General features: G+C 41.1%; 1 protein-coding gene across 1 annotated transcript; it reads left to right on the forward strand.

Annotated features, from left to right (window-relative positions):
• The first annotated feature begins 12,271 nt into the window (after positions 1 to 12,271).
• RPL22L1 (ribosomal protein L22 like 1) lies at positions 12,272 to 15,675 on the forward strand. The gene is made up of 4 exons (XM_036350461.1): positions 12,272 to 12,411; positions 14,039 to 14,128; positions 14,294 to 14,415; positions 15,418 to 15,675. Exons 1-4 carry the CDS (start codon positions 12,403 to 12,405, stop codon positions 15,560 to 15,562), a joined length of 366 nt encoding a protein of 121 aa, XP_036206354.1. The 5' UTR covers positions 12,272 to 12,402; the 3' UTR covers positions 15,563 to 15,675.
• The last annotated feature ends 5,368 nt before the right edge of the window (positions 15,676 to 21,043 follow it).

Genomic DNA, 21,043 nt, shown 5'->3' on the forward strand with positions numbered 1-21,043 from the left:
TAACATTGATAGTGTGTCTGCCCTTTTTTGTTCACAATTATGTGTGTGTTTCACTTAAATTATCACTAATTCATTTTAATTGCTGTGGAATCAATGAGATATTTTAGAATACATATCCTATCTAATAATAGACAAACATGGTAATTAACCATACCTCCACTACGCTCCCCATTGGCTAATCAGGGCGATATGCAAATTAACTGCCAACAAAGATGACGGCCAGCAGCCACGCAGCTGAAGCGAACAGGAGGCTTGCTTGCTCCAGTGATGGAGGAAGCCAAGGTTCCCCACCTGCCACGGCCCAGCTCTAAGCTCCGGATGCAACAATGTTGCAATTATAGAAGCTAAACAAATCCCAGATACCTGCTTTCAGCCAGCCATGGCCTCAGAGCTGGAGCCGGCTCTCAGCTCCAGTGACAGCTATAGAAGGTAAATAAATCCCAGAATAAAAAAAAAAAGAGGCTGGGAGCTTCAGTCGCCTGCCAGCCTGAAAACGGCCCTCAGTCCCTCACCCAAACTGGCCAGGCATCCCAGTGGGGACCCCCACCCTGAAGGGGGTGTGACCAGCTGCAAACAGCCATCAGCCCCTCACCCAGGCTGGCCAGGAACCCAAGCGGGACCCCCACCCTGATCCGGGACACCCTTCAGGGTAAACCAGCCAGCCCCAACCCGTGCACCAGGACTCTATCCTATATAGTAAAAGGGTAATATGCAAACTGACCCTAACAGCAGAAAGACTGGGAATGACTGGTCACTATGACACACACTGACCACCAGGGGGCAGACGCTCAATGCAGGAGCTGCCCTCTGATGGCAGGGCGCTCTCACAGGGGGGAGCTCTGCTCAGCCACAAGCCAGGCTGATGGCTGCCAGTACAGCCGTGGTGGTGGGAGCCTCTTCTGCCTCCTCAGCAGCACTAAGGATGTCGGACTGCAGCTTAGGTCTGCTCCCCGCTGGCAAGTGGACATATCCCGAGGGCTGCCGGGCTGCCAGATGGATGTATGCAGATGGATGTATGATTGTTATCTTAGGCCCAATCACCTGGGGAGCAGACCTAAGCCAGCAAGTGGTCACCCCTGAGGGGTTCCAGAATGCGAAAGGGCACAGGCTGGGCTGAGGGACCCCCTACCCCCGAGTGCACAAATTTTTGTGCACTGGTCCTCTAATATATATATATATATATCAAATGGAAATATCAGAAAAAAAGATATTTAGGGCCCTGACCGGTTTGGCTCAGTGGATAGAGTATTGGCCTGCAGACTGAAAGGTCCCAGGATCAATTCCGGTCAAGGGACTGTACCTTGGTTGCGGGCACATCCCCGGTGAGGGGTATGCGGGAGGCAGTGGGTCGATGTTTCGCATCGATGTTTCTAACTCTATCCCTCTCTCATCCTCTCTAAAAAATCAATAAAATATATTTTTTAAAAAAAAAGATATTTAGGGCATATGCAAAAAAAAAAAACACAGTTGTTTCTATAAAGAAGAAATATTAGCACTATAATACCAATCCTAAGTGAAATTGAAAACCCAAAAGACTTTTCTACCTGAAAATGTAAAAACCTATTACATAATTCTAGAATGAAAAGAGAACTTCAATCAGAAATGAAAGAATTCATGAAAAATAATAATGAAAGTATATAAAAATCTATGTTAAGCAATAGAGAGGGAAATTCATAGTCTTAAATCTATATTGATAAAAATGAAAGAACATAAGTGAATTAAATTACTAGACCAGACAACTAAAAAAATAATAGCAAAATAAACCAAAGAAGAGTATAAGGAAAGATACAAAGATAAAAAGCAGGAAGTGAGGTAAATAGAAAAATAGCAAATTTAAAAAATCTGGTTCTTTGAAAAATTAACCACTAGCTAATTTATTTAAGGTAAATAAAAGAAGAAAACAAACGAGAAAATGACAAGAAAGAATGACTAATAATGCAGAGGAAAAAAATATAAAATAAGAAGTTCTGTGCAAACCTAGGTGATAAAATTTCTTAGGAAGATACATGATTATTAGAATCAACCTCTGTGGAAATAGAAATATAAAGCTTAAACAAAACAACATGAATAAAAAAAGTTATCAAAAACTATCCAACAAAAAAGTCCAAAACAAAACCAGGCCCAGATATTTTCATGAGAATTTTACCAAACCTTTGAGACCAGATGGTCTCCCAAAGTTACATAGGGTGGTTTAGAACATAGAAAATGAGAACTAAATTCTTTTTATGTTGTAAGTATAACTTATTACTTACTAGCCTTTCACTTAGTGGAAAACACTAAAAATAAGGTCTCACTAAGGTCAACAGCTTGGGCAAGAATGTCCACTATCTTGTCCACTATTACATTGTTCTAGAATTATTAACCAATGCTATTGGACAATAGAAAACAGACATATTGGAATTGTAAAAGTAAAAGAAAAAATAGAACTGTTCTATTTTCAGGTGATCTGATAGTACCTGGAAAGTCCCAGATAATGTATAATAATAAAAGCATAATATGCTAATTAGACTGGACAGCCGAACAGTAGAATGACTGTCCTGATGACCTTCTGGATGAAGCAGGGGCTGCGAGGGCCGAGGCAGCAGCCAAGGCGCAAGGGCCAAGCCCCTTGCACGAATTTCATGCATTGGGCCTCTAGTCAATGATAAAGCTAACTCAAAAGTATCCATCAAGGTAGCAGGATATAAAATCAACATGCAAAAATAAACAGCTTTTATACAAAAATAATTACCCATTAGAAAATATAATGGAAGGAAAACCTTACTTGCAGTAGCAATAAAAAGATAAGAATATTGGCCAACTGGCCAACTGGCTCAGTTGATTGGAGCATTGTTCAATATTCCAGAAGGCTGCAGGATCAATCCCAGTCAGGATACATACCTAGGTTCCCAGTTTGATCCCAGTTTGACGAGTAGAGGAGGCAACCAATCAATGTTTCTCTTTCTTCCTCTCTCTCTAAAATCAAGAAAAACATATCCTCTGGTGAGGATTAAATAAATGAATGGCCTATATAACAAAGAGGTAATATGCAAATTAACTCTCACGCCCTCACAAGATGGCTGCCTACGACCAGGCCAGCAGGGGGGTTAGTGAGGGACGACCAAATGACTGAACAAGCAGACTGCGTGGGGTGACCAGGCTGGCGGGGGGAGGGGGGGGGGAATTAGTGAGGGATGACCACATGACTGAACAGCAGGCTGAATGGGGTGACCAGGCCAATGGGGGAGCCATGAAGGGCAACCAGGCTGGCGGGGGGTGGGGGGGGGCAGTTGGGCCGACCAGGCCAGCGGGCGACTAGGCCGGCAGAGGGGGACAGTTGGGGGTGACCAGGCTGGCAGGGGAGGGCAGACAGAGGCAACCAGGCCGGTGGGGGGGGGGCCGCTATTAGGGGTGACCGGGCCAATGGAAGGGTACAGTTGGGGGCAACCAGGTCAGCATGGGGGACAGTTAGGGGTGATTAGGCTGGTGGGGGGGGGCAGTGAGGGGTGACTAGGCCAGCAGGGGGGGCAGTTGGGGACAACCAGGCCAGCGGGGGGTGGGGGGGGCAGTTAGGGGCAACCAGGCTGGCAGGGGGGGCAGTTGGGGGTGACCAGGCTGGTGAGGGGGGGCAGTTAGAAGTAACCAGGTCGACAGGGAGGGGGGCAGTTAGGGGCAATCAGGCTAGCACGCAGAGGCAGTGAGGGGTGATCAGGCTGGCAGGGGAGGAGGGGGCAGTTGGGGGCGACCAGGCAGGCAGGCAGGTGAGTGATTAGGAGCCAATAGTCCAGGATTGTGAGAGGGATGTCCGACTGCTGGTTTAGGCCCAATCGGGCCCCTAAACCAGCAGTCGGACATCCCCCAAGGGGTCCTGGATTGGAGAGGGTGCAGGCTGGGCTGAGGGGAGCCCCCCCCGCCCATGCACAAATTTCATTACCAGGCCTCTAGTATATCTAACACAAAGAAGTATCCAAAACCTATATGAAAAAATATAAAACACTACTGAAAGACACACAATTGACTTTATTTTTTTAATCCTCACCTAAGGATATTTTTCTATTGATTCTTAGAGAGGGAAAGACAGAGAGAGATATCAATGTGAGAGAAACACATCAGTTGGTTACCATCAGGGCCCAGGAGGAGCCTGTAACTGAGGTACATGACCTTGACCAGAATCAAACCCAGGACCCCTTCAGTTCGTAGGCTGATGTGCCAAACCAGCTAGGGCACAATTGACTTAAACAAGTGGAAAGACATTATTCTTGGCTGATAGCTTAACATTATTAAGATGATAGTGCCAAACCAGCTAGGGCACAATTGACTTAAACAAGTGGAAAGACATTATTCTTGGCTGATAGCTTAACATTATTAAGATGATAGTTCTACCTAATTTATTTTATAAATTTAAGGCAGTCCCAATAAAAATACCAGTAAGCTTTTTCTATGGAACTATGTTGCTAAAAAGTGTATATGGAAATATAAACATTCAAGAATAACTAGGAAAACACTGACAGGAAAGAGCTATGAGTGGGGATTAGCACTGCTCAAAATTAAAACATGGTACAAAGCCTCTATAATGAAAAGAGGTACCATCAAATGAATAGAAGGATCAATGGAATGGAATACAAAGCTCAGAAATAGGCCCAGATACATATATAAATTTAGTGTATGATAAAGGTGGTATTGCAAATCACTGGGCAAAAGTTAAATTATCCTGAGACAATTGGAAAAAGAAATTTGGAAGAATAAAATAAGGTGAATTACATACAACATACACAAGAATAAACCCCAAATAAAACAGAGGTCCAAATAAAAACAAACTAAGTTCTAGAAGAAAACAGTGAATTTCTCTATAACTTAGCTTTAACTATGACTGAAAACCCAGATATATATTGCCCCCCAAAAATGTATACACACACTGTGAATAATTACAAAGGCAGTGTTTATTAAAATATATTTCATTTTCAAAATTGAACTATCAGCTGTTAAAGTGTGCATACATTTGGGGGGAAGGGGGGACAAATGTAAATAAATGGAACAAAATAATAATAGTAAAAAATCTGCATAGAGGATTTACAGAGGTATATGTAGAAATATGTATATTCACGCAGATTTTTGGATATTCATATGTATGTTTTTGTTCTTTGAAATATTTTTATAATTTTCAGTGTTTGAAATAATTTCTAATATAAAAAAGTTTTTAAAAATTCAAATAAATATGTGTAATCCCATTTAATTTAATAAATTTGTAATGTGTAATCTAAAGGAGATACATGCACACAGACACTCACAAGCATGCATGCCCCCAACGTGTTAAATAACAATTTCTAAGCAAGTGGGATTTTAGAAATCTTGATGCAATTGCTTTCTTGCTTCTCTGCATTTCCTTTCATGAGCATTGCTTTTGCATAAGACGACAATTTTCTAAAAGTTTCTCAAAGCGTTGTTCATAATAGTGGAAAAAAAAAATCCAAATGGAACCAATAGGTGAACCACTAAGCTATAAATAACAAGTAATAAAATTAAGCAATGGAAAAGATACCTGTTCACATTTTAAAGGTTGATCAATTATTCAGAATTCCTGTGGCATTGTATAACAAGAAAATCTTCTGAAACTGCATTTGTTTAAAATAATAAAAATCTAATAAGTCAGGTTTTTCTAAACACACAGAAAAGATGCATGAAGCAAACATAAATTTTTAAATCATAGTTTTTAATGCTCTCTAATCAAATTAGGAAAGACAGGGCAAGCAGCAGTGACTTCAGGTCCTATTTTTCCCCTCCTGGTGCCCTTGGCTTGCACTTACAAGTAACAAAGAACATTCATAGGTTGGAGGAGTTAAAAGCAATATTCTCCAGCAGTAATAAGTTTCTCCTCAGCACCTGAATGTTTTTTGCACAGATGGCTGTAGCACATCCTTTGTCAAAACTGTGCAGTTTGCTTTCGCAGGATAGTTTGTGCTGCATTGTCATTCAAGTATATTTTCCAAAAGATGAGTGGTGTAATGCCTTGTGACACTTAACATGCTCCACTTTGTAGCACATGCCAAAGACAAAATACCATAAAAAATACTGTGAGATGGTATTTTTACTACATATACGAAATCTTTCTCTTTTTTTTTTTTAATGATAATTATATAGTGATAACATTGATGAATGGAAAGTTTGGGTACAGGGGTATTTACAAATTCCTGTTTTATAAATCAGCTACTAGTAAATAAGATGGGTTTTAATAAAAAGTAAATATCAGAGATGCAGACATTATCTACTTTCTATGTTACAGTGTGATCCTTTGTGATGTTAACTGAGCCAAGGTCTTCCAAAAGAGAACACTGGAATAAGTAAGGTATGCCATCCTGTTCCTGTAAGAAACCTTGTGATACACATATCCAAGACAGCTGCAGGAAGAGCAGATGTAGAAAATACAAATGCAATGTGACAAAGAGCACTGTTCACAGCCTTGTTTGCCTAAATGCCAAAGCATTTTTTTCATGGTTCAAAATGCATATTGCTACTTTCATGGAAAAATGTTTATTAGAATACTAGAGGCCCGGTGCATGAAATTTGTGCACGGGGCAGGGGCGGGGGTTTCCCTCAGCCCGGCCTGCACCCTCTCGCAAACCAGGACCCCTTGGGGGATGTCCGACTGCCAGTTTAAGCCCGATCCCTCTCACAATCCAGGATCGCTGGCTCCTAACCACTTGCCTGCCTGCCTGCCTGATCACCCCTAACCACTCTGCCTGACTGCCTGATAGTCCCTAACCACTCGCCTGCCTGCCTGATTGCCCCTAAACTCTTGCCTGCCTGCCTGCCTGCCTGATCACCCCTAACCGCTTGCCTGCCTGCGTGATCACCCCTAACTGCCTCTGCCTCGGCCCCCACTGCCATGGCTTCATCCAGAAGGACATCCAGAATGACATCTGGAAGGTCGCTCAGCTGTCTGGTCTAATTAGCATATTATGCTTTTATTATTATCTATATAATAAAAGCCTCAGCGACCGTTATGGTAGGACAACCAGAACGTCCGCATGCTATGATGCTCCCAGACCACTGGGGGCAGACATTCAATGCAGGAGCTGCCCCCTGGTGGTCAGTATGCTCCCACAGGGGTGCACCGCTCAGCCAGAAGCAGGGCTCATTGCTGGCGAGCACAGTGGTGGTGGCGGGAGCCTCTCCAGCCTCTGCGGCAGCGCTAATGAGCAGCGAGCTGAGCGGTAAGGAGCAGCGAGCAGGTGGGCGGGAAGGAGCAAAGGTTCCCAGACTGCGAGAGGGATGTCCACCTGCCGGCTTAGACCCATTCCCACAGGCAGACATCCCCCAAAGGCTCCTGGACTGTGAGAGGGCACAGGCTGGGCTGAGGGACCCCCCCCACCCCCCCCCACCCCACCCCCCACCACTACCAGTGCACTATTTCATGCATCGGGCCTCTAGTAGATTATAAACATCCATTGAGAAATCTATAATCTTTCCAGTACTAACTAAATACTAGTGTAGGTGGATTTTAAAGTTTCATGCCAACCACAAGATTTATGTTTATTTCAACTGTACATTGATTTACATATTTTTAATTAGAAAAATAATGAGGACTGTTCTGAAGAGCCAATTTGCCCTACATGGCAAAAATCCATTTGTTTGTGTCTGTTTCTGTCTCTAGTCTATTCTATTGGTCTATATGTTTAACCTGGAAACGTATCCAACTGTCTTAATTATGGCATCCTATATAATAAAGAGATAATATGCAAATTGACTGTCACCCACTTGCACAAGATGGCCGCTCCCATGTGGTCAAAAGATGGCCACCCTCATTTGGTCACAAGATGGTCACCACAAGATGGCTGGCAGGCAGGCAAGTGGTTGGGAGTCAGCAGTCCCAGATTGTGAGAAGGATGTTCGACTGCCAGTTTAGGCCCATTATCACAGGGATCAGGCATAAACCAGCAGCCAGACATCCCCTGAGGGGTCCCAGATTGGAGAGGGTGCAGGCTGGGCTGAGGGACAACCCCCCCCCCCCCCAGTGCACGAATCTCGTGCACTGGGCCTCTAGTCATTAAAATAAATCTTAATCTCCTCAACTGTAAATAAAATAAATAAATAATTTTTAATCAGTAGAACAAGTTCTCCCACTTTATTATTTTCCTCAAGTATATTTTGGTTATTTTGGTATCTTAATTATAAAAAGTTTCAAATTGGTTTAAAAAAAGAAAAGAAAGGGAAAAAAGGAAATTAATTAAACTACAATTTATGATCACATTGAATCTATAGTCCAACTTGGAGAGAATTGGCATCTTTATTATGTTGGGTCTTCAAATCCAATGTCTTTCCATTTATCTGTTCTTTAATTTTTCTCAATTAAATTTTATAGTTCTGCATAAAGGTCTTGTACATCTTTTGTTATTTTTTTCTTAGACATTTGATATAATTATGTTATTGAAAATGATACTGTATCTTCTTTAAATTTTATCTTCTAATGTATTGCTAATATAAATATGCATTTGATTTCTTTACATGAATTTTGCATCTGATAATCTTAATAAGTTCACATATTATTTAGAATAATTTATTTGTAGATTCTTTTACATTTTATACATATACAATTACATATACAACTACAAATAATACATTATCACCCAACAGCATATTGCTAGTAATATATCTATAAATATAAAGAATATATATATATATAAAGTATTCTATACATATAATATATAGTGTATATTTCTTTCATGAAAGAGCTTGCAAGAGATAATATTCTTTTCTCAAAATGTCCTTTTCCGGTTTTAGTATCAAAGTTTGCTGGCCTAATAAAATAAGTTGATGACTGAAGGATTGTTGTAAAACTGGTTTCTTATTGGCCACATGCATTTGGTTTAAGAAAATGATCCCAGGTAACAGAAGTAAGGAACTGGGAAGTGTGAAACTGGGAAGGAGCAAAAGCAAAAGAGAATGTTCTGGGGACAAATGAGGCTTAATCCTGCTGGGATTTCCCATAAAGTGATGTAGAATGTACTTCTGAAGTGTCCACTCAAGAGAAAGAAGGTAACAGCAACCAATTTGGGGCAGGTATAACTTTTACCCTATGGCTTCTCTGACACGAGGCATGGGATGTTTGCGGAAAGCTCTCCACAAATACATACATGTACAATCTGGAACTAAAGGGAGTCAACACCTCATGGACTGGCCAATGGGGGACAGGAAACTGTGGGCAAATGCTCCCCTCTTCTGGATTAAAAGGTAAATTGACAGATTGTGAGTTTGAGCCTTAAAAATATTGCTACAGTTGGCATTATTGCTTTCTCAAATGTTTGGTAGAATTCACTGGTGAAGCTATCTGGGCTTCTTTCTTATAGGAAGGTTTTAATTTAAAACTCAATATATTTAAAAGATATAAGACTATTCAGATTTTCTACTTCTTGTGTCAATTCTAAGTTGTATTTTTCTAGGAATTCATTTCATTTAACTTGTATTTTGGCATACAATTATTATTTTTTGTACAATTGGTGGTTTGTTTAGATTTACTCACAAAAAACAATTTTCTTTGCTATTTCTTTTGCCATATAACCTTTCTTTCTAGGATCATTTTTCTTCCTCCTGAAATACATCTTTCAGAATTCCTTTACTGGGTGTCTGTTGTTAGCAAACTTCCAGTTTTGTTATCTAAAAACTAGAGGCCCGAAGCACGACATTTGTACAAGAGTAGACCTTCCTTCCCCCGGCTGGGCTGCCGGCACCAGCTTCCCTCTGGCACCCGGGACCCGGGCTCCCCTCACAGCCCTGGTTTCGTCTGGAAGGTTGTCCAGAAGGACGTCCGGAAGAATGTCCAGTCTAATTAGCATATTATGCTTTTATTATTATAGATATCTTAAATGTATCTAATCTCTTGAAAGATAGTTTCAGACTTTACAGCTCTAGGTAGATAGCTATTTTCTTTCAGCACTTTGAAGATAATCCCTCTGCTTCTGGCTTCCACTGTGCTAATGTGAAGGTAGCAGTTAACATAATTCCTATTAGTAAATATTTTGTCTCGTCTCTATGAATGCTTTTGAAATAATTCTGTGTTTGTGTTTTGGAGTTTCACTACAACATGTTTAGGTGTACTTTCTTTTAAATTTTTATGCCTGGGGTTTATTTGGCTTCCTAAATCTAAGAATCCAGCCATTGTTTCTCTAAATTTTGCCTTTCCCCCTTTATATCTATCCAATATATAGCCTCTTATTTGAGTTTGATTTTATAGGGTTTTTATTAGGTTATTTTCATTCATGGATGACTTTTTTTGTCCCTGTGTCATGATTTTTTTGTCCCTGTGTCATTTAGTGATTTTAAAAATGGTCAGCTCTATTTCTCCAAGTGTATCTCAGAGAATCCTTTGTGCTTGTCTTCAAAGTTCATTTCTCCAGAGAGCATTTGCATTTGCTTCCTCTGCCTGGCACTACCAATCCAAGCACACTTTAAGCTACATTTCTAGGTTATAGCTTTTTCATGCTATTTGAGCATTGCTCATTCTAGCCCCCAAATCCTATGAGCACAGGAGCTTATTATTTCTGCATCAAAAAAATATTTTATTTTTCTACCAGCTTATCCATACATTAGCAATTATCTTTAAAACCATATTTTAACCAGTTTTTAAAGGTGGCTACACAGGGAGGGGGGTTTCTCTGTGAATTTAATAATCCATATTGTTTTATATTTTATTTTACAGATTTATTTAGGCTCCAGTATCATGTAGATCCAATGACTGAAGTTTATAATATAATAGAAATATAGTTATCATACATTACAATGTCTTATATTTGAATAGCTGGAAAAACAACTTCCTCTCATTCTAAATTGTCTTGACTCTTATCAGACACTGTATTTCATATGTTTTAGAATCCATTGTCAAATATCAGTAGGGCAATGATTGGCATTGAATTACTATTTATTATTGTCTCTGTGTGTAAAGTTTGGGAAGAATTGAGTTATTTACAATATTTAATCTTATCTGCACATTTCTGGTTAATATTTTTCCTAAGTAAGAGAAAAATTTTTTTCTATTATATTCAGATTGCTAGTTATTTTGAAATAAATGTTGTTTTGAGGATTCCTTTTGTACAAATGTGTTCATAGTCCTTCCCTATTCTGTTTTTGTTTTGTTGTGTGTGTGTTTTTTGTCAGAACATGAAAGGCTGCCAAAAACAAGCAAAATAAAATAATAAATGCCTCAATTAATGCTCCCTCCCCTCCCTCCCCCCCCAAAAAAATTCAATACTATAAGGGTCATTTTCTCTCTGCAGCCTGGGCAGCCTTTGAGAAGGAAATGCTAATTACTCTTCCCCCTCCTCCCTTAATGTTTGAAAAAAATGAAATTATTGTGGTTCTTGAGGCAAAGAACCAAAAAATCTTCTTGAAATGGATTATTGAGAATTCAATACCCCTATTTATACACTACACGTCGTATGCTTCATTAAAGCGTAGTTTCCACTATACTAATTGCTGCCAGAAAGGATATTCACTTTTTAGGGTCATTCTCCAAATTAAAAACAAAGGTCTACCTCCCATCCCTGCCCTGCCCTGTGTGATAGTTTCACTTCCACACATACACAAAAAATGCTACAGAATTCTGAGAAGCATGCCACTTTCACAATCTGACGTCAGCTCACAATTCTTCTAAGTTCAAAAACTATTTTTTTTTTCCTTTTGTCATCAACACTGTCACCACCCCACCCATCTACACTCGTGTGCATTGTACATGCTAGTAGTTAGGTCTTGGAAAATATTCGTTGAATTTTAACTGGGGGGCATTTTGGATGGAAGTGAGGAATACTAGGGTTATTCTAAAATCCATAATAACGTAGAATAAATCACACCCAACGTGCTAACAAGTGATATTCACTTAAAGGTGTTTTTGTGTGTGTTTTTCTATTGGAAAACCTAGTTTGTCTTCCGAAATACTGATTTCCCTCAACCGTCATTTAGAAAATAAAACATAGATATAGAAATAATTTTTTTTTGCTGGCGGATTATAATTACAGAAGACAGGAGATCTCAAAGGTACGTGAGACAATGCCTTGCTCTGAATGGAAAGAAGATCCAGGCGATTAGTGAAAGATGAGTCCTACATCCCTGGGGTGTGCGTGTGTGTAACTCGGTGCAGAGCCGGTGTCTTACCGAACACCGTGAGTCCTTCCAAACACCGCCGCTGGAGGGCGCTCCCAGGAGACCTGACTGCCTGCGCTCCCTGACACGCCCTCGGTTTCCTGGGTTACTGGTTTCCTGGGTTACTGGTTTCCTGGGTTACTGGTTTCCTGGGTTACTGGCCTCCGCGTTCTCCCCCAACTTCTCTTCCGGCCGGCGCAGAGGTTACGTCCCGGCGCATGACGCAGCACGTTCGGCTATAAATACGTGCCGACGCCCTCCGCTTTCTCTCTGATCGCACGGACTGCCGGCAAGATGGCGCCGGTGAGTGAGCGCGGTCTGGCCGCGGTCATCTTCCCCCAAGTAGACCAGTTAGGCATCTGGAGAGTTGGGGTTGGCTCCTTGGAGATAAAGGGAAGTGGAGGAGTGGGCTGCGCCAGGAAAACAACCTAAAGGTTAAGGCTAAGGCCTTCCGAGATGGCCGACACGTGGTCTGGAGTTAGAGCTGGGCCCGGCCTTGGCCTGGGAGGACCCGGCGAGCGCAGGGGAGGAGGCGGCGCAGGCCGCGTGTGGGCCATTTCTTTCCTCCCCGCGCTGGGTGACGCCGGTGCCACCCAGTCTGTCAGCGCCTCGGAGGAAGGGGGGTGTCGGGAAGGTCTGACGGCCGGAGCGCGGCGGGAGCCCCGAGGCAGCCCCCGGTCCAGAAGAGAACGTCAGAACTGAGGTGCCGAAGAAGCATGTTCTCACGAAGGAGTTGCGTTAAAAGCACAGATCACGACTGTTGGGCAAATAGAAAAGGCATGCGCTTCAGACGTTTGGTTTACCGTGTAAGAAGGGAGCCGGGGAGATGTGAAAGTCGGCCCAGAGAGCGCTTGGAAAGCTAGGCGTGTGTCGCAAATCTGTAAACAAATACCGGGGGCACTGCTGGGCCGTCCGTATACAGACTGGTGACGTCTGCGGGGCCGTGGCCCCCCTGGTGGGCCTGCTCCGCCGGACAGAAATGAGAAATGGTTGGCGTCTCCGGAACTAAATGCAGGTTTGGGCGCTCAAGTTCCTCGACTGCAGCAAGCTCGGTATCCATTTGGGCGGGTGTGATGTGCAAGTGTGTGTCATCCTCTGATAAATGCTGACTTTTCTCTTTCACTGCATTGTCTGAATAGTTAGTAGCCGTAGCACCACTTCACTGGTATAACCTTGTTACGTGGTATGGGTCTCAAAGTGCTGGGTCTGAAAAAATTAAGTTATACATGTTTTTTAAAATTAAATATATTTGCCCTCCTTGCTTCTCACCTGTAACAGCGTAGGGTTGAATTAAATTATGTGGGCATCAAGCGTGCGAGCTCTGGCGAGGTGGTGCCCCGGTCCCCACTGCAGTGGGAATGGCCATAGGTCCCCACAGGAAAGCGGCGCCTGTCCTGGGGAGGAAAGCGCCTGGTGAATTAAAATGGGGCATCCGAGGTCTGGAAAATAATAAAGGCTGGAAGACTTTCCTTGATGATTTGAACAAAGTGTGCTTGGCTAGAGGTTCAGACGCCAGGATGGGTGTTGCTAGCCTTCCATTGTAGTAGGAAGTGGATGGGTCCTCTAATCCTTTTCAGTTGTAAAAGTAGGAATCTTCTGATGAAGGAAACGAATAGTGCGTAGCTCACCATATACTTTCCACCTCCGAGTTTTGCATTTGGGAGACAACTTGTATGACGGATTTCCATCAGATTTCACCAACAGTTGGTTTAAATCAAGTTAAGGGGTGTGCCCTCCTTCCGGCAGCCTGGTTAGACAGGAATAACCCGATTGATGTTCGGCATTTTTTTTTTTTTTTTACATTTTACGCAATTTCATATAATCTTCTGGTACACAGTGTAGATCATTGCACTGGTAAATTTTTAAAGTTTGTAAATAAAGTGACTAAGTTGTTTTCGAGAGTCATGATTATGCTGACATCCTATAACAGAAAGTCAAGAAGCCTAAGAGGACAACCTGGAAGTTTGGTTTGGACCTTACCCATCCAGTAGAAGATGGCATTTTTGATTCTGCAAATTTCGTAAGTATCACTCTGCTCAGTTTGTTTTTTATCAATGTAGAGTTCTTAATAATTACTGAGTGTATAATATTTGATTTTAACCTAAGCTCTATTCCTAGGGTACCTTCCCTAGTGAATATCTAGGGTTTTCTTCCCTAGTTTTGCATTTTTTCTATTTTAAAATAGGAACAGTTTCTACGGGAGAAGGTTAAAGTCAATGGGAAAACTGGAAATCTTGGGAATGTTGTTCACATTGAACGCTTCAAGAATAAAATCACAGTTGTTTCTGAGAAACAATTCTCTAAAAGGTTAGTATTTCCATAATATTTTAGTGAAGTTATGGTAATTGTGGGATGTTTTATGGAATATGTAATTCCAGTGTGCTCTCTTCATGTGTAAGAATAGATAATGTTGTTGGTGTCAGTGAGATATAGCAAAGTGCTTTGAACTTTAATTAAAGGCCTATATGAATGGATATATATTTAGTGATAGTGCCAGTTACTTAGGCTGGTTGACAGTAAGTGTAATTTACTGTGAAGTTATGTCCAGGCCCCTGTCCAGTGAAACATAGGCCCTGTGGTCCAGTTTGTATATAAACTAATCACTAGGGATTTGGAAATGAAAGGATATATCTGTCCTCGGGGATCTTACAGACATGCAGATAAATGGTATAAAATATGATCCTATAATGACAGTATTAAAAGAGAGAGGGAGGGCACAAGAATTAGCAGAAAACCTGAGAACATAGTGTTGCCAGTGGAGTTTGGTATTTCTGGCAGAGGGAGCAGTATTAACAAAGGGCAGAACGCTGGTGATGAAATTCAGCCAGGCCGGAAGCTTTTAATACCAGCCAGGTGTTAGTTTCAAGGCTGTGGGTAATCTCCACTTGTAAATGGAACCTGTTGACAGGTTGCCTCTAGTTGATGCAACATGGGATTGAGGTTAGAGATGGTGGTGAAGGGAATGTTGATATTTTAGTACATGGTGCATTTGAAGAATGAAATTGTAAATTTAGAAATAATCTGATTGTGACAGTAAAATCGAAGAGGAAGCTGCTCTCCTGCATATTGGCTTCTAACAATGCTCATTTTAAGGAGTTGGGAGAAGGGTTTTGTAGAGTATAAACTGATTGTAATTGGGGTCGAGAGGCTACTTTATTTGTATCCTTAGCAATCTTGCACAATGGTTAATACAAAGTATCTTGGGGGGAATTGGGAACCTGAAAGGTGAAGGTAACAGTGCACATCTTTCATGTAATAAGCCTTTAAGGTGTTGTATTTCTTAATGAAATTCACGTTTCTGTTTTAAAGATATTTGAAATACCTTACCAAGAAATACCTCAAGAAGAATAGTCTTCGTGATTGGCTTCGTGTGGTTGCATCTGACAAGGAGACGTATGAACTTCGTTACTTCCAGATTAGTCAAGATGAAGATGGGTCTGAATCTGAGGACTAGGTGAAGGCACCTTATATAGGCCTTTGCTTATTAATAAAACATGTGAAGTGTACCAAGAGAAACATCTAGAAATGGATTTTTATCGGTGAATAAAAAATGTAACACACTGTTAAGTTTTTGTCTTGTATTTAAATATGTGCTGTTTACATGACAGTTTCGGTAAGCAGTATTTAGCTTATAGCTAGTGGAATTTTTCCCAGGATTTCCGAAATTAATTGATTTTAAAAATGTCCACCGGCCATGGTGTAAATCCATTTATATCCTTTTTTTTTATTAGCTATTCTTACTGTATCCACTTCATGTTGCTTTTTCATTCCTGTGTGGCTGTACCATAGTTTATTCAACCAGTTCCCTACTGATGGTCATTTGAGTTTCCAAATTGCTGCCCCTATAAATAGTGCTTAATTAAAAGCCTCATGCAGATACTTTAATTATATTTGCCATTAAATTTTTGGAGTGGAATGCTAAAAGGGAAACTCCTATCAAAAGAAAGGAATGTGTGATTTAAATAGATACTGCCATTTCCCTTCATGGGAACTTGATCATCTTACTTTCCCACAGACTCACCAACAGGTTATATTGTCCAGTTTGAGTTTTGGTTTAATTTGAGTTTTTGGTCTGATAGGTGAGACATGGCTTTCGGGGATAGTCTTTTGCATTTCTCTTGTGAGGTGGGAGTGTAACCTGAAAGTGGTAATGTCAATACCTCAGGTACCTAGATGGGTTAGCCATCTGTATTTCTTTTTCTGTGGGCTGCTTATATCTATAGGATATTTTTTATGGGATTCTTTTTATTTTTTTAAGGCTGTTAAACACTCGCCTATGATTAAGTTGCAGATGCTCTTTCAATTGGTCATTTGTATTTCCCCCAAGTTTATGGTGATTTTGGTTTTGTTTTGTTGCTATATATAGCAGAATTCTTTTATGCAATTAAATTTATTACTCTTACTACTTAAGGATTTGAGCTGTTAGAAACAGTTTTCCTCATTTTCTTGTCACTGAATTCATTCATGTTTTCTTCTAGTGTTTGTGTGATTTCCCTTTTTAGATTTAGATCTCTGTTCTATTTGGAGTTTACCATGGTTTGCAATTTAAGAAGTAGATCTAATTTTACCTTTCTTTTCCCCATGTTATACTACTTACACCATTAACCCTGATTCTAACGTACTCAGTGTTTTGATTAACACTGATTGTCCTACTTACTTGGAAATCCTTGTTTGGGTGTATGCTGAAGAGTTTTAGTGTGCTGCTGTTTTTATAAGCTGGGTGACTTAAAAGCCAGAAGGGCACCTTTAATATGTTGCAGTTTATAAAGCACTTTTTCCTCTCTTGATTCTTCCCCATTTTGCATATGAGGAAACCAGGTCTCAGACAAACTGGCTTGCCCAAGATCACACCATGCCACCACCTCTGTCTTCAGCCAGTGCCCCGCCACCCTAGGTCTACCACTACTTCACACAAGGCCGTGGCCAAGCCATGATGCAGTCAGTGGAGGAGCATAGTTGAGTGTATGTCCTGCCTCTGCTACCTCATAGCTGTGTGACCTTGGACCTCTTCACACCTCTGGCCTCACTTCTGTATGTAAAGAAGCTTTTGGAAATAGGTCAGTATTTGTCAAACTTTAGTAACTCGCCTCCTTTTGATAAACAGGTACCGCATGTTTCCCTGCCCCAGTTGTGATTTTCATCCCCAGGATGTGGCTGATGCCTATATATCCCCTATCAGCCAAGGTTTTGTCAGGCTTTCTATTCTAAAACAACAAAGTAATACTCAATTTCCCAAATATAAATTTATAATGTTGAATGTTTTTTAAGACATAAGCTCCCCTCTACCCATGAGAGAAATTCTCTAAAGCTATTTCCTGCTCTGAAGTTCTGACTCAAAGAACCAGGCTAGGAATCAGGGAATCTCAATTATGATTGATTGGATATACTTCTCCTAAGGGAGGGGACCATTAACACCACTGCTCTCTCTGGAGTCCAGATGGTGTGAATTACAGAGTCCACATGCTACAAATGCGTGTCAATGATTTCTGTTGTGTCTGGGCCTGTCCTAAAAGCTTATGAATGAGTTAGATGTGCTCTCCGCACTCAAGGACCGCACAGTTCTAGTGGGGGCGGGGGGGGGGGGGCAAACTCGGGGACAATTTGAGGTAAGTGTTGGTAGTGCCACGATAGATACTTTGGAGGCACCTCCACCATAAGGAGAGGGAATGAGCATCCAGGAAAGCCTGGAAGAGATGGCTGACCACAAGCTGTCTCCATGGAAGAGTGGAATTAATGGGTGAAAGCAGGGACTTGACTGAGGAGGAATGGTGATGGTGGTTACAACTCATTGAGGGCCTCTGATTTAGAATCTTCACACACCTCATTTAATCTTTGCAGCCATCCTTCAAGATAGCTATTATTTTCCTTTTACAGACTAGAAAACCAAGGGCTTAGAGTGCTAAACAGAGTACACAGCTAATGAATTCCTAATAAGAATTTAAACCAAGGTCTGACTTCAGTGCTCATTGCCTTTGTGTAAATGTTTGCAAATTTCTGCTAGGCAATCCTTTCTTACAGTGATGCCCATTCAATTGGCTCCAAGCCCTTCTCTTTTCCTGCCAGAGACCCACGAGCTAGCTTAATAGAGGCTGTCTGGCACACATCTTTGCTGTAATTAAGTCCATCATGGGAGCTGGCCCCTGCTTTTTAGACACAGCATGGCGCAGTCCTTATTTCATCACTCCTATACATTTATGCATGAAACAAGCTTTTACAATAGGACTTTTTCACTCCCTTTTTAGCTGAGGTTCCCAAAACAAAACTAAGGTGCCAAATAGTCCCGGTTTCCAAGGTGAGATGTTTACAATCTGCAGAGCTTGTACAAGAGGTGCCCAGGTTCCAGTTTGTAAGCCTTTGTTAACTATTTCTAGGATAGAGAAGTTGAAGATTCCTGCATTCTTGGCTCATCCTTGAGAAACTAAGGCTACAGGCACTGGCTGGGGCAGTTGACCTCCAGCAAAACAATGAGGTGTTTCCACAGATGCAGGAATGCACCAGTGTCTCCTCTGGACCAGATGGGAAAGGACCAGGCCTAGGTCAAGTGTTCACAGAAGAGGACTATTTGGAAGAGATAATGGGACCCTAAACAAAAAGACTGAAGAATAGACTATCAAATACTCAGGGCTGTAGCTAATAAGTATAGTCTAAGAAGTAGCATTGCCCATGTCACAAGTGTTAGAGCTAAGATTCTCAGTGATACATTTCTTTGAGAAATGTATGCTTTGAGAGAAAGAAAAAGGCTTGTACTTTCTTCTTGTCCAGAGAGCCACGCCACCAAACTACTTTTTTTTTATATTAAATAATAGTTGATATACAATATTGTGGGGGGCTGTTTCTCTCTTTTCCATGTCCCGCATGGAAAAGGAAACAGTCCATTTGCTGAGTGGAGGAGCTGGGGATTAAGAAATTAAAGAAAGACCAAGACGCGAAAATAGATTTTAAGCTGGGGCCAGGTGGGCGCCATCCTCTCTGATGGAGAGGCGGCAAAAAGCGGGCTGAGCCACACAGCAGGTTTATTTTAAAGGCCTAGATTTACATATCTAGTTCCGCCCCTGCCTGATTAACATGTCCAGCCTTATTGGGGAAGCATGTTCCCAGGGCGTGGCTCTGCCTATGCTCTGAGTTCAGCTGACAATAATTATAAGAAAATGCCTAGGTGCCTCCCTGTCGGCCCTCTACACAATATTCTATTGTTTCAGGTGTACAACTTAGTGAATCAACATTTATATACCTTGTAAAGTACCACAATAAGTTCAGTAACTATCTGTCACTGTACAATTGTTACAGTATTGACTATACCAGGGGTGGGCAACCTTTTTGTGAGTGCGTGCCAAAACCAGCAAAATCTCTGACTCAAAATTCTTCTGCATGCCAACCCTAATTTTTTGAGAACATGTTATGCCTACTTGATATCTCTTAAGGTGTACGTATGTGAAGAACCTTGAAGAAATAATAAAATTCATTCAAGTGACAAAAACACAGCATATGGTGATGAAAAATACATTTATTTTTAATGGATACATGTACAGTGATAGTCCGACAGAAAACTTTATGACTCCGTTTGATATTATCAGTGGGACTTTTGCTGCCGAGAGAAACATAGAAATTTATTCCCCTTTCGCTAGTACTGGTGGGCAAAGCGAGAGAGAAGGTTTCATTTTTATAGAGTGAAATTTTGAATAAGTAGGTGAGGCGGTTGTCTTGTCAACGAAAACCCATTGCGTCTGAGGTTGAAACCAAAACACTGGGATCTAGGAAGGCAGGGAGAGTTAAGGCAGAGGCGTAGAAATTGCTCTTCCCCTCTCTCGTCAATCCATGTCTATGGTCTTTGAGATAACTTGTTATGTAAAATTATTTATCTAAGATGCACCTACACTGAATTTATCTGAAAAATAAAGAAGTTGATATTAAGAAAAAAACTAAATGAAAGATTATAAGAGAGGGTTTCGCTGCCAGCAAAAGTTACTAGCGTGCCATGTTCGGCACGCGTGCCAGGGGTTGCCCACCCCTGGACTACACTATATTCTCCATGTGGTACATTACATCCTCATGACTTATAACTGCAAATTTGTACCTCTTAATCCCCTTCACCTTTTCTGCCCCTCCCATTCCTTTGCCTCTGGCAAGTTTGTTCTCAGTGTCTATGAATCTGTTTTATTTGTTTGCTTGTTTTTTAGATTTCACATATAAGTGAAATCATACTGTATTTGTCTGTCTGACTTACTTCACTCAGCACAATACCCTCTAGGTCCATTCATGTTGTCACAAATGGCAAGATCTCATTTTTCAGGAAGAGTAATAATTCTATTATATACTACATATATGCACATTATATATATGTATATATATATACATATATATATTTCATATATAATACATTACATCTTTATTCATTTATCTATTGGTGGATACCTAGGTTGCTTCCATATCCTAGCTATTGTAAATAAAGCTGCAATGAACATAAGGGTGCCTATATCTTTTCAAATCAGTGTTTTTGTTTTCTTTGGAGAAGTACCCAGAAATGGAATTGCTGGGTCCTATGGTAGTAATATTTTTAATTTTTTTAGGAATCTCAATACTGTTTTCCATAGTAGCTGCACCAATTTACAATCCCAACAATTCACTAGTGTTCTTTTTTCTCTGCATCCTCTCCTGCACTTGTTTTTGTTGATATTTTTTATCAGAGCCATTCTGACAGGTGTGACGGACGGCAGCTCTTAAGAAGGAACTTTTCTGCCCCTTCCTTTCTCAGCCCAACCCTAGAGGAGCCAAGGTAGCTAGTGATGTGTGTGTGTATGTATTGGGGGGGGGGGGGGCACACTTGGAATTCCCTGGCACTCTAGCTGACACCACCACCTTTTCTTTTTGCCTAAGCTGCACCACAGGCATTTTGACACATTGACCGAATTTTCAGTCCACTTGCTTTCTTCCTTCA

The sequence above is a fragment of the Myotis myotis genome, unplaced genomic scaffold (genome assembly GCF_014108235.1).
Source record: "Myotis myotis isolate mMyoMyo1 unplaced genomic scaffold, mMyoMyo1.p scaffold_m19_p_2, whole genome shotgun sequence".
NCBI lineage: Eukaryota > Metazoa > Chordata > Mammalia > Chiroptera > Vespertilionidae > Myotis > Myotis myotis.

What these genes read in the sequence shown, in the direction of transcription:
- RPL22L1 (XM_036350461.1), top strand. An exon ending in TTTTTGATTCTGCAAATTTC is followed by an intron (nt 14,129 to 14,293) that starts GTAAGTATCACT and finishes ATTTTAAAATAG; the next exon opens with GAACAGTTTCTACGGGAGAA. An exon ending in GAGAAACAATTCTCTAAAAG is followed by an intron (nt 14,416 to 15,417) that starts GTTAGTATTTCC and finishes TCTGTTTTAAAG; the next exon opens with ATATTTGAAATACCTTACCA.